At 36.9% G+C, this 14,333-nt stretch overlaps 2 protein-coding genes across 2 annotated transcripts; one reads left to right on the plus strand and one right to left on the minus strand.

The window, feature by feature from the left end:
- Positions 1-731: 731 nt before the first annotated feature.
- Positions 732-8,369, plus strand: LOC113070933 (putative thiamine transporter SLC35F3; the record flags this gene model as incomplete). Its single annotated transcript, XM_026244282.1, has 6 exons — positions 732-1,074; positions 4,772-4,991; positions 6,354-6,479; positions 7,107-7,299; positions 7,399-7,488; positions 7,842-8,369. Coding segments are annotated over 6 exons (1,211 nt in total), but the record flags the coding sequence as incomplete, so codon positions are not given.
- A 2,268-nt stretch (positions 8,370-10,637) lies between these two features.
- LOC113070932 (5-hydroxytryptamine receptor 1D) lies at positions 10,638-13,585 on the minus strand. Its single transcript, XM_026244281.1, has 3 exons — positions 13,438-13,585; positions 12,666-12,826; positions 10,638-11,915 (listed from the first exon to the last, which is right to left on the minus strand). Exons 1-3 carry the CDS (start codon positions 13,583-13,585, stop codon positions 10,638-10,640), a joined length of 1,587 nt encoding a protein of 528 aa, XP_026100066.1.
- Between the last annotated feature and the right edge of the window lie 748 nt (positions 13,586-14,333).

A 14,333-nucleotide genomic window follows, 5' to 3' on the forward strand; every position in this document is an offset into this window, starting at 1 on the left:
AGATTTTCTGTTCATCAAAAAATCCTGAAAAAGTAAAATTCATAAAAATGTTAAGCAGTACAACTTATAACTGCTTAGAATGATTTCGAAAGAACCATGTGACACTGAAGACCAAAGTAATAATGCTGAAAATTCAACTTTGGAATCACTGAAATAAATTACTTAATAAAATAGAAAATATTTTTATTGTAATTACATTTCAAAATATTACGGTTTTACTGAATTTTTGATCAGATAAATTATCAAATAAGAGACTTCTTTCAAAAACATTTCAACAGTTTTTACCGACTTCTGAACAGTAGTGCAGATAAAAAATAAAAAATATATATTTTTTACACTTTTATCATATCTATAGACTAATGTAAATGCAAATACATATAAAATAATGATATTAAAATAAAAATTCACACTTTTTTAGTCTCTCCATCTTTTGAAGTTCTAAGATTAAACTGTTACATGCAAAAAAACAAAAAAAAATACAAAAGTTAAGATGACCCAATTGAAAGACATGTAATGAGAGCCCAAAAATGTGAAAATATGATATTTACAACAAGAGAACCTTCAGTTGTAGATACTGCATCCAAATTTGTACTGCATCACTGAAAAGGTTCAATGTACTTCTGTAATAGTGGAATCTGCTGTTTTTTATAATAATTTGTAATCCATAATAAAAAAAATGCAAATAAAACAGCTCATAAATCAGCAACTAATGTCATTTTGTTTACTTATAGGGGAGGACCGGCCAAGGGAGAACATTGTGGGCACTGCCGATGGACAGGCGATGGTGGCCGGAGCAGGGGCGGAGTCAGGGGCAGGGAAGCAGAGATTAAACTGCTGTGTGCGAGTGACAGCCGTCCAAGTGCGAAAAGCAATATGGGGCGTGGCCATGGTGATATGCGTGTGCTCGTCATGGGCAGGCTCCACCCAGCTGGCCAAGCTGACCTTCAAGCAGTACGACGCACCGTTCACTCTCACATGGTTTGCCACCACGTGGAACTGCCTCTTCTTTCCTCTGTATTACATCGGCCATCTGTGCAAGAGTCCTGAGAGACAGACGCCAAAACAGAGGTTTAGGTAAGAATCAGGTCCCGTGAGATTGTGTTTATCCAGCAGTGTACTCTGGGATTGCCTTCTTGGTGGAGAATACACAGCTTATTAGGTTCTGGAGCAAAGCAAAAGATTAAAATGTAGTAGAGCTGAAATATGCAACCGTTTTGGTTGAGCAGTACAGACATCTGATGAATTGGTTTAGTGAAATACCTTTCTCTTGAGGGGGACACTGAGGAAATTCCATGCTGTAGCTTAATGCACGGACAGTTTGTCCATTCCGGGTTTCTCCTTCAATCTTCTATGTGCTGAATACTAATCAGGCTCATTGCTCATTCAGTCATTGTGGAAAAATATCTTACTGCTCTGTCTAAGAAGGCCAAAGTAGTAAAACGGTAGTTTCTGCGGAAGTGCTCCTTTTAATTTAATCACTGAGCAAATACTTTTGTGGAAAATGTGGAAAAGCCCAAGCAATTTATCATATAGGAGAAAACAATATTAGCCGCACTGCAGTACAGGATTTAAAGTGTAAAAACCAGCTGTGGAGTACAAAGTCTGTGGGTATCAGCCAATATGCTGACCTTAAATAGTGATTGTCATCCAACCATGACATGTAGTAAACTATACAGAGGCTTTGAATTTAAGTAAATGGACCTCTGACTGCATATTAATGCAAATGTAATTTAAAGGGCATTGAACAACTTCCTTGAACAACATTGCTTTGTTGGTTTCAGAATGACAGTTCTATTAAATAAACCAGTGGTTCCCAACCCTGATTCTGGAGGCAGCCCAACACTGCACGTTTTGCATCACACACAGTGTTTGGGTGCCTCCAGGACCAGGGTTGGGAACCACTGAAATAAACCATAAATTTATCCATAACTAAATTCAGTAAGATGACAGGACAGATTGATAATCATGGAGGTTTTTTCAACTTTAAAGTGCTCCTATTATGGGTAATGAAAGGATCATACTTTAGTTTTGGGAGTCTCCAACAACAGATTGACATGCATGCATGGTCAAAAATTGACTGGTCCGACTGGTTTCATTTCCATTTCATAATGCCTGTAATGCCTGATAAAGCAGCGTTTGTGACCGCAGTGCTGCTTTGTGTACAGCATTACTGGGTAAACAGCTATTTTACCGCTCTAAAAGCAGCACCTAGTGACAAGGAATAAATTTGCATTTTCATTCAGACCAACCACCGCTAAAAGACCAACAAGTTGAAGGAGCAATATGCTAATGTTTCATGTTGCCATTTATAAACGATGAGTTTTAATGATTTCTTTTGATAGACCCTAACTTCATGCACGAGGCACTTTCAGATTTAAAACTTTGCAGGATGTTTTCATTCATTTAAAGCTGTGTTACACACTGCATAAAAGGTAATAAAAAAAAAATCCATAATAGGGGCACTTTAAAATATAATTCATACCACTGAGGAACAATAAGTAAACATACTGCAGCATTTTATTTGTCACATAACCAGTAGTGAAATACCAGTACCATAACCAGTTGTGAATAATACTCACAATGTTTACATAAAAAAGCAAAAGTAACCACAATTGAACTAATTGGCAATTAAATCACTGAAACAAGTAAAAAGAATAAAGGACCCTCTTTCCTGAATGAAATGGTTTAGTCCAATTTCCCGTTTTAAGCAGCATATAGATGGAAGCCATGCTTAATTTCTCTCTTTGCCTGATTTGGAAGCACTGCAGTTACTTGTAACTCCAAGACATTGAAGATTGGAAAATATAATTGAACTGATATGTTCAGACAGTCATATATTTGTCAAGCACAGAAACTGACGGGTGGGAAAATGCCATCTGACACCACAAGTTATTTGAGATTTGAGAAATTGTTTATTTTCACTTATTGATGGCTTAAAAGCTAACAGACATGGGATCTTCAAGATACAAAGTGTCACATAAGGACACAGTTCAAGCAATTGAAATGAAAGCTTGAGTAATTTCTTTATTTTACTTTTTACTCTCAGTTGTATTTACAGTTCGTTATCCCGCATGGAGGTGAACTGAGGACAGCTCTGAGTGTAATGGCCATGATGGAAAGTAAAAGCAAGCACTGTTTGTATTTTTCATCAGATCATGTCCTACTCGAGACTGAACATTTTCACTGAGGGAACAAAGCTTTTTTTTTTAAAAGAGAAAGTACTCATTTTGAGCCTGAGATCCATATAACCAAGTACGAAGAAGCATTTACAGATTTTTATGTAATACACTAACATTCAAAAGTTTCTTGTCAGAACTGCAAATAAATGACCAAAAATGCAATAAAAACAATAATATTGTGAAATATTACAATTTAAAACAGCACTTTTCTGTTTGTATTTTTGAATGTAATTTATTAAGGTACCAGTCTTCAATGTCACATGATCCTCAGAACTCATTCTAATACACTGACATTGTGCTCATCAACTATTCTTATTACGTTAGAAACTGCTTAATATTTTTTATGGAAATGTATTTACTGTGTAGCCCTTTCACTAATGTTAAGCCTTAAATTTATGAATGATTTACCAACTTATTAAGCAGTAGTTATTAGATCTCAGATTACACTTGAAGTGATAATACTGCCTCAAAATACAACTACAGTTCCAGTGTAAATCCACACACATGCCTAGATGCAGATCTTTTCTTTTCAGGAAAGCCACAAGAATTTAATTGATTAAGCTAAACTCTTTTGCCTATTGTTTCTTCTCTTTTTTTTAAATGAATCAATTCCAGCAAATCAACACTTAAACACAACAACCAATCAATCAAATCTCCACAGTTGTAATCCAAACGCTTCAGTTCAAAAAATTAATGTCCAGTTGCACACGAAGATTTGCAAACCATATATATGAATTATTCATATCACATTAAACAGATTACCAAAGTAAGATTTCAGTCTACTTAAGTGCATTTTTTGAGTTTATGTTAATGTGAAACATTATTGAATACTCACCGATTCCAAAGACACGATGTAACACTGATGAAAAAACCCATCATCAGGAGCACAATCCAAGAGCCAGTGTAGCCACCCATTACGTCGTCTTCTCACGTCGCATGCACACGCTCACTTTGAGTTCACTCAACTCAGAAATCTCTTCTTGTTAAAGTTTCTCATAGTAGTAACATCCAGCTCTGAATGAGTCACGTCTTAGATCCCAAAACTGACTGCACCTTTTTCTATAAGACACCCGCCCCTTAAACTCTGGTGGTTACACTGAGACATTTTAAAATAAAACAAATGCATTTTCTGTTTGTTTTAAACTGCACTTCAGTATTAAAACCTTTCTAAATATAAAATAAGTCAAGTCTGCTTTATTGTCAATTCCTCCACATGTTCAGCACATACATACAGAGACTTGAAATTGCGTTACTCTGCGTTACTAACAGTGATGATTAAAAATAAATAGGAGTTTCAAAGAAAATAAAGGACACACTTTCCATAAGAAGTGTCAGTAACGATTCCAAAATATGAATCCATATTAGAAATTTGAAAATCTCAATTTTTGAAAAACACTTTAAGATCGAAAAAGGCTCTACAACTGTCACTTTTTATGAATTTAATTTATCCTTGCTGAATAAAAGTGTTAATTTCCCCTTTAAATCCACTGACCCTTTAGTTTTGAATGGTAGCCTAATGTACATAAGACAGATTGAATGTGCATTATGTGCGGAGGACAGTGAATACATTTTTTGTCTCTGTGATATTTCAGAGAGTGTTGTCGGTTCTTCGGGGACGATGGACTGACGGCAAAGGTGTTCTTCACTAAAGTGGCCCCTTTCGGCCTACTGTGGATTATGACGAACTACCTTTACCTTCAGGCTCTGAGAAAGATCAACAGCACCGATGTATCGGCCCTCTTCTGCTGTAACAAGGCCTTCGTCTTTCTCTTGTCCTGGATCGTGCTGCGGGATCGCTTCATGGGTGTCAGGGTGAGTGAGTGAGTGGACGGATGAATGGATTGTTGGATAGATGAATAAAACTCTAGATATTGATGATTTTTAGGTAATCGCCAAAGTGATCTATCTATCTGTGTAATCCCATGAGTCAGCAGTGCCATCACAGTACAATACTTTGCTTTTACAATCACCTTTTCCTGTATTCTTCCTTTGTGTTCCTCCTTTCTCCTACTTCCTGTACCCATTTTTTTTTTCTTGGTTCAAAGGAACCAAAGTGCTGTGTAACATTTTCTCTGTCTCTTTGAGTTCCTGTTCCACTCTCTTTCACACACACACACACACACACGGGCACTGCAGTGCTGGACAGGGTTTTGGTGAGTCAGGGTGTTTGGACGTCCATGGCGCAGTAGAAGTTAAGTGGGTTTTCATCTAGAGAACATGATAAGATGACAGAGAGAACATTAGCTCACGTGATTTAAAGAGAGTGTTCCGTTCATGATACAGTTCAGATACTGTAACATCTCTGTGTGTAACAGAAACTAAAAAATGACCTCCAGCTCAACACATTTATGGTGAAATATGGAGATGTTTCATGATATTCACTTGTGTATTTCTATGTTTTCCTGGTAAGATGATGGTAAAGTAATATAGTAATATGAATATAGCAATATAAATGCAAAACCACAATCCTGCAAACAGAGGACACAGAACAGAGTGAGCTGGGCCAAGACAAAAGGCAGAGCAGGAAAAGAGCACTAAAAAAAGAGGAAAGCTGTTCAGGAGAGACGTTGGGTGGGAGTAATCAGTCTTTCTGACACCCTCATGATGTTTCTGTACTGCACTCAGTTCAGCTACGCTCTGGAAACATTTTTCATTTGGGCACACATGTAAACAAATGCACACACACACACACACACACACACACAATGCATAAAGCAGGCCTGTTCCATCATATATAATGCTAGAGTCATACTTTCTTGAATTCTCAGTTTCTGTGTATGAAAAGATAAATAACAAGAACGGTTTATGATAAAAATGAAAGGGTTTGATAATCAATCTTTTTTTTACTTTAATCATCAATATTCTCTGAAGGACATGATCTGTTCTCCAAGAAAAGTGGTCATATATGATTATATCTGTTATATACAGTCTATATCTAATTAAGTGGCTGTATTGATCACATTCTAAAATAATTTCCCTAAAACATGAGATATTATTGTCTAGATCGTTTTGCCCTTGATCCACAATTTGTGTTTAAAATCATGTTACGTACTAACCCTGTTATATTTAAAACGTCTCAAAACCTCTTTTTCTCTCTCCTTCTACAGACAATATTTGTGCTGTTTGACATAACACAATGTGAATGCAATGACCTTTATTTTGTTCTGTCACAAGATTGTTGCTGCCATTCTGGCCATCGCTGGAATCGTGATGCTGACCTACGCTGATGGCTTTCACAGTCACTCTGTTATCGGCATAACGTTTGTAGTGGCCTCTGCATCTGCCTCTGCCCTCTATAAGGTAACAGTCGAGACCCTTTCGTTATTCATCAGATGCTTTTCAGTACAGTCGTGTCATTAAGTTGTGTGTCACTGAAACCATACTTATCAATAACTGCATCTCTTTACATACATAGTCATGTAGTGAGGTGTCCTGGGAGTGCCTTGTTTTCTGTAATTAAAATGACCTCACTAATCTATTTGTCTTGATTGATTTGCGATGTACTTTTAACTCCTGCGGTCATCTGAAAAGGACAGATCAATAAGGGAACTGGACAGAAAGATCAGCTTTAGCTCATCAGTTGGCTTACATTTGCAACTTATCATGAGCTAGAAACCAGCCATGTTATACTCACATCTTCTGACATTTGAAAGATAAAACCATGTTCATTTTTCTATATTAAGTCTGGCTAATATTGGGAAAGTTGCTTTGAAGCTGTAGTTTGCTAATGTAGTTGCATACAGTCATATATAACTAATAAAACTAACACCAAATGAGCAGTATTTAACCAAATGTGAAAACAGAACAAGTAAAATATGCATACTGTGATAATTCCATAAGAATGAGCATACTGAAATGTATTAATTAAATGAACCGATTCACAGACGAAGAAAGATAATCTGACCTGGTCTTGTTTTTATTCCTCAGGTGCTTTTCAAGCTTGTTTTGGGCAGTGCCAAGTTTGGAGAGGCGGCTCTGTTTCTGACCATTGTAGGTGGTGCAAACTTTGTCTTATTGAGCTTTGTGCCAGTCATACTGTACTTCACACATGTTGAGTACTTCACATCCATAGCTGATCTTCCCTGGGCCTACCTGTGTGGAGTAGCTGGACTCTTACTAGGTAAATAAAATACTGACCGAAAACAGGCCTATTATACATATAATATGCACACAGTTGTATTTGACATTTACTGTGCATTTCTTTTTTTTTTTTTTACAGCGTTCAATATTTTGGTGAATTTTGGCATTGCCATAACATACCCTACCCTGATTTCACTTGGCATTGTGTTGAGTGTCCCAGTCAATGCAAGTGAGTTCATTTTGTACAAAGTAAAAAGCAAACTTGTTTACAGAAGTATATTTTGTGCTACTGACTGATTTAAAGGGATAGTTCACCAAAATGGAATCGAAATCACTTGTGGTTTCTACAGAAGCATACATTATCATATTTGTCAGTATATTACACTCATAGCTTCATTATACTGTATGTTTTAAAAGGTTTGTGTTGCTGTCAAAATGTTTTGATGTCACGGTTAAAAATCATTTTAAATAATGAGAAAATGAAAAAGATTTTAACTTTCAGAAACCGGTTTTTGAACCAGTTGAAAGTAGTTTAAATTGGATTAAAATTGGCTCTAAATGTGTGTTTGGCTCACGTTGCAGTGGTGGACCTGTACACTTGTGATATCCACTTCAACACAGTGCGACTCATCGCTGTGTTCATCATCTGTCTGGGCTTCCTGATGCTGCTGTTACCGGAGGACTGGGATCAGTGTTTGATTGAGCTCGGCACCAAACTCAGAAAGCGGGAGCAACCTGTAGAGCCGGCTGAGACTGCAAACAGCTCAGGACTCAACTGGACCCGACGGGCCAGGACCTCCATGTCCACATTTTCCCACTGACACGCATTTAACTTTTCCCGTTCAAAATCCAGTGACTGGACGATGCTGGAAAGAGCATTCGTTCCATAATATTTCTCATTCAACGAGGCTCCATATGCCATAATTTACCATCATGCACGTTACAACAGAAGCTTTCCGAAGGCAAATAATGTTTTTTAGTTCTCCCAACTGTAAGTGGATTTGAACAATGACTTGGGTCTTTTATTTGAAACTCAAGAGCGGGGGTCTCAAACTACTAACATACGGGCCATTGGGTATATAGTTTATCTTTAAAAGCAGCCCATAAATCAGTTTATAGACGTCCATTTTTGTACGTTTATAGTTTTTTTTTTTTTTCACATTAAAACTTTAATAAATTAATAATTATTACATTAAATATTTCAACATTATTTTCTTAATTTATTGTATATTCTATATTGTAATTTCTTATTCTCCACATGGGTTTTACAAGCCTAAAACTTGAATGTAAATGAACAGAAGTTTGGGTTACATGCATCTATATAAATCTAGATGGCTCTTAAATATATAACAATATTTAAATCATATATGTAAACTGATTGCTATCCATTTTAGTCATTTTATATATAAAAATGTTTGATTGTTACGTCAATGCCAGATGTGTTATTTCCAATGTGCTACCTGCCTGTGCAAGGAGAAAATTGCAGTTGCAGTAATACAGTTTCAGGCATCATTACTCCACTAAACATGAGCACCATGCAATGTATGAAGGAAAGATGTATCCATGCCTCACTAACTGTATGTAAAGTCATAAAACATTTGTATTTGTTGTAACCGGTCAACTGGCCCAAATGGCAAAACATCAGGTAGTGTGATCTTGAGACCTCCGCTCAAGAGACCCACATAATATAAACAAAATATCTCCACAATAAAGAGTCCATGCTGGTCTTGAGATTGTTTAACTTCCCTTCGGAGGACACACGTCTGTCACTTTAAAGCTTTCCAGTGTCTATTAGAACATGTGCCAAACATTAATATAGACATTAAGAACTGCAACTTGTGCCGTCTTCTCATACAACAAAGTTCTACCTTGCACAAGGTGCGTCTGAGGGATTCCCCTCCCAAACTGTGACTGAAGATGTTTTGGATAACGGCAATCTGGATGGTTTTGGAGAAAAGGTGGTCCAGGAATAGCCTCGGGATACAGTGGTGCTGAGGTCGGATGGGATGCTGGAGGAGTGCAGACGTCCAGCTGGCCTCATACAAAGTACAACTGAGGTCTAGAGGGATTTCATCTCCTAAACTGTGAACAAAGATATATTTGGGTAAAGGACAGCATCCAGACTGTTTATACTGAAGCTATAATTGGTTTCCATCACATTTTTCTGAGTCACATATACTAACCACTGTGAGGACATTTCAGGGGCAGTATTGACAAACCGAAAAGACAATCTTCTGCGAGTCGTGTTAACGTAAAGGGTGCCATGTGTATCCTGTGAATGTATGACCATTGCTGAAAAGTGCACCCACACTATGTGCTCCGCAAAAGGTGGTGACTGGTACTGAAACGCCGTCTTTACATACACAAAACACATTCTGCACATAAGACTCAGTCACTTTTCTTGAACACTGCGTTGCATTTTTTTTCTTATGGACTGTTTCATTGGAAGGGAATTATTTCTACAGGAAAACGCATGCAGAAAATGCCAATAAATGCTATATGACGGCTTCACTGCCTTTTCTTTGATTTGCAATAGGATCTCATCAGCACTGTCTCCCATTGTCATTGTTTCAATGGCAATAAATATAATATTGTATTCCTCTGGAATTATTGCTAGAAAATATTGTAAACCTTTGTAAGGAATGATTTTTACACCGAAATGCATTCTGCTCACATTTGAGGAAAATGACGACAAAAAAATAAATGAAAACATCCATTTAACAGATCTGCTTTGTCTGTTTTCACATGTACCATGTAAAACTTCACATTTTGTCCTGTTTAAAATGTCAGCAGGCTTAAAGTCCTACAGACTCTAGACTCTGGTTTGTTTGAACAGGATTAATTTCACAGAGACCATTCGAATGGGTTCAATCATGTTGATAAAATCATTCAATATTTAGTCATTTTGTATATTACGTAGAATAGATGCATCAGAGGAGACAAAGAGATTTGTAAGAGAAGTTTTATCCAATCATTTAATTTGTTGACCTGAATGTCACAATTATGTAACATGGGTAAAACCAAGTCTCTGCTTTGAAACCCTCTGAAACACATAAGCAAAAAAAAAAAAAAACATATTTGCTTCAAATGTACATAAAATTATCCATTTAACAGTATTTAGGCTATATATAACATAAAACCAATATAAACAGAAGTTTAACAAATATTTATTTTATGTAAAATATATATATATATATATATATATATATATAAACATTACTGGTCAAACGATTGAAATAATTACGATTTTTAAATACATAAAAAAAAAAAAAAGCATCGTATACCAAGGCTGCATTCATTTGGTTAAAAATGCAGTAAAAACAGCAACATTGTAAAATACTATTACGATTTAAAATAACTTGCTGAGCTGTGATAAACTCAGCAAATATCATGTTCTACTCTTACTGTGATCTTTCCATAAAAGAACGTGGCTTGCTTCTTTTTAGTAGCAGCAGAGTAAGGAAGTCTGCTCCGCTCATGCTGTTTGGAGGGAACCTGCAGGTGGTCCACCATCCTAGAACTTTGTCCACCACATTTATGACAAACAGGACGAGAAGAAGTGGCCACGGGAAGAACATTATTCAGCCGTTCCTTGAAGCTGTTGGGTAACTGAGAGCTGAGAGTGAAGACAGAAGGGTACGCAGGTTCCCCGTCATTTCTGAAATGTGCTGCTGAGCAGTGGGTTGTTCCTTCAGAGGGGTCACTCTCGCCTCCACCTCCAACTGTAGACCTCTCAGCTCCTCCTCCTCGTCTTACAATCCTCCCCAACCTGGCCTGGATCTTAGATCTCAAACTCTGGAAGGCAACTTGGAAACGCTTGCTGAGGAGCGCATACAACAATGGATTGATATCAGAATTGAACAGCACCAGCAAATAGGAAAAAGTGACTGCTGATGGGGGAACAAGGCTGCTGGGTCGGGACAATGCAGTTTCGGTGGCCTGCACCAGAGCTACACTAATATAAGGCATCCAGCACAAGAAGAAAGCGGCGATGACCAGGAACAACCTCAAGACTCCATGATGTTGAGTTTGGTTGGGATTCTGCGGGCTAGTGCTGTGGATCTGAGCCAAGAATGAGTGCAGACGTCCACCAGCTGTCTTGGAAGAAATCTCAGATGGTGCATCTGGAGAAATTTCACCAGGAACATCCAATTGATCCATCACAAACCTCCCACTCACATGGTACACCAGCTTGGATGGCGTGAAGGAGTCCATGAATGAGTGTTGGAGATTCAAGACAGATGGGGTCCTGTTACGTTGGAGATGTTCTTCCAGACTGTGAATCCTCCTAGCGTGGTACCGTGCCACACGGACAATCTTCACATAGCAGAACAGAATGACTATAGCTGGTAGAAAAAATGTTAATGAGGCCATTATGACGGTGTAGCTTGGGCTGTTGGCCCAGTTCACTGCACAGCTGTACATGGGAGCAACGAAACTAATGTTGCTCCAGCCCAAGAGAGGAGGACAGCTGGTCACCATAGCTTGCAACCAGATCCATAGCACTGCCAAAGCTGTTCTCCAAATAGTGCAGTGGGAATCATACCGCAGACAGTCCACAATGGAGAAATAACGGTCCATGGCGATGGCAGCAAGCGTTAAGACTGATGCTGTGCAGTAGACTGAAGATGTGTAGCCGACATACAGACATAGATCCTGAAAGATCAAGAGAGAGTAGAAAGATTTCAAAAACACTAATAATGCATGCAATTTATAATACTAAAGTAAATTACATTTATGCATTTAGCAGACACTTTTATCCAAAGTGCATTCACTTACAGTGCATTCAGGCTAATATTTTTTTACCTTACATGGGATCCCTGAGAATCGATTCCACAACCTTGCGTTGCTAATGCAATGCTCTACCGTTTGAGCCACAGGAACAGTAAACAGCGGTTTTGTCTAAACCATTGTTATGTTAGTTTCAAAATCAGTTTAGTCCAGGAAGCTTCAGCCAATGGCATATTTGGGGGTGGGACAAATGGTTTGGTCAACCAATGGTAAATAGTGGGGACTTTGTGGCGAATCTGTTTGGTAGTGCTAGGACTTGGGAAATTACACAATTCCCATTTAAGGTATTCATATTTGATAATGTTTAAAATAAATTTAATATTATTGATTTAACTTTATTGACTCAATAAGATGAAAAATAGTGTTTGTTCTGAATTGTGCTAGACACTAACTTTAAAACATCAAAAGTGAAATTGAACTGAACCGAATCAACATTGACACTATTGCTTTCTGTCCAGTAGCTTATAGCCAAACTGAACTTGTTTCATAATTGATTGATTTTACAGCATGAACAATGATTTTCCTGTTTACTAACTTTGATTATGCTTTGAAACCTTTTGTACTGTATAAAGCACTATGTAAACAAATGTAAAATGTAAAGAATTTCCTACTTACATTGCAGTTGACCCATCCGTTGTTAATAATGGAAACAGCCACAAATGGCATTACTCCTATTCCCACTAAGAAATCACTAATGGCCAGATTGATGATGAGGATAGAAGTCACAGTGTGGAAGGTTTTGGTGGCTGCAACAATCACAATAACCAGAATGTTTCCTGACAAGAAAGAATAAAAGCACAATAAAATTACAAATAATTTTTATATGCAATTTATAACATAAATAATTGTTTATATATTATATTATATTATATTATATTATATTATATTATATTATATTATATTATATTATATTATATTATATTATATTATATTATATCTCTGGACTGAGTAAAGTGTTCTCAGTTATGAAATTCATAGCAAAGTATTTTATTTTTCATGAATGCTATATAATTACTGTTGGTAACCCTTTTTATAAAAAATATTAGAAGTTCATTAATTAACACTCATCATCAATCACACTTGGACATTAATCAATGATCTATCCTACTATATAATGAATCATTTCTGTTGCGCAATAAATAATGAGCTCTATATAAACAAACATAAATCTCTACATCTACCACATTACATTTTGCTGCATAAAACAAGAAATTTCATGAAAAATAATCATATTAAATATTCCCTTTTCCATGTTACAACTAATAGAAATTAACAAATCATCTGGACTTACTTATACCGTATTAATTCCTCAGATATTGTTAGAAATCAACTGCAAAAAATGCAAATGCACATCAAAAAAAGTGTTGTTGAGTAGAGTACTGCTCACCCATCACTGCGCCCAGACTCATCAGCACCATCAGAGTCTCCAGCACCAGACGTGCCTGAGGCCACAAAACCGTCGAGTTCCTCACCGCCGTCCGCATCTGAAACTTAGCCTCATCTGAATCAAACCACTCCTGAGCGGAGGACTCCATTTAAAAACATTCAGTCTGATACAGAAACTCTCTGAAGAGGGATCCTGATCTCATGTGCATCACAAGCAACCTGGCCATTTACGGTTTTAAATAAACAAATCTTCCATCATAATGGCTGAGAATATTTAACAATATTCAATTAAAACAAATCATCTACACTCAAAGCAGAGAGTTTACTTCTCACTGCTCTCTGGTTCTTCATCTGCCGTGTGAGCACCTGACAGTGCAGTTTAATATCTCCAGGGTCCCTCCATCAACCATCGGTTTATCTACAGCGATGACAACATGGAAAATCAAACGCTTGACTTGGCATTTACACAGCAAGAGAAAACAGACCAGTTGAATCTCTGGTTCACTTAAATAGTCTATTTACACAGACAGTTTCACAAGGGTTTTACAATAGTTATGGATTTTATTAATTGTCACTTTTGCATTGGCATTGTTCCATAATAAATGTATGGGAACAAATATGATTTATGTAAATATGATTTAAATATTATCAAGGCACTCATACTGATAGAAATGTTTTCTATCTAAATATTAAAATATTTCATTTAAAATGACAATATACAAATTCATTAAACGTCACTTTTAAATGTAATACAGAGTAAAAAATTAAAGGAACAACAGATGGTAGTGTGGTTAGATCACATATTTAAACATGAATGCTGCGGTTTTCCATCTTTCTAATCACATTTGGGAAGTCTTGTCAAGCAAAATGCTTTTTATGACTTACTTGATTTGCATA

This window comes from Carassius auratus, unplaced genomic scaffold, assembly GCF_003368295.1.
Source record: "Carassius auratus strain Wakin unplaced genomic scaffold, ASM336829v1 scaf_tig00005422, whole genome shotgun sequence".
In the NCBI taxonomy this organism is placed as follows: domain Eukaryota; kingdom Metazoa; phylum Chordata; class Actinopteri; order Cypriniformes; family Cyprinidae; genus Carassius; species Carassius auratus.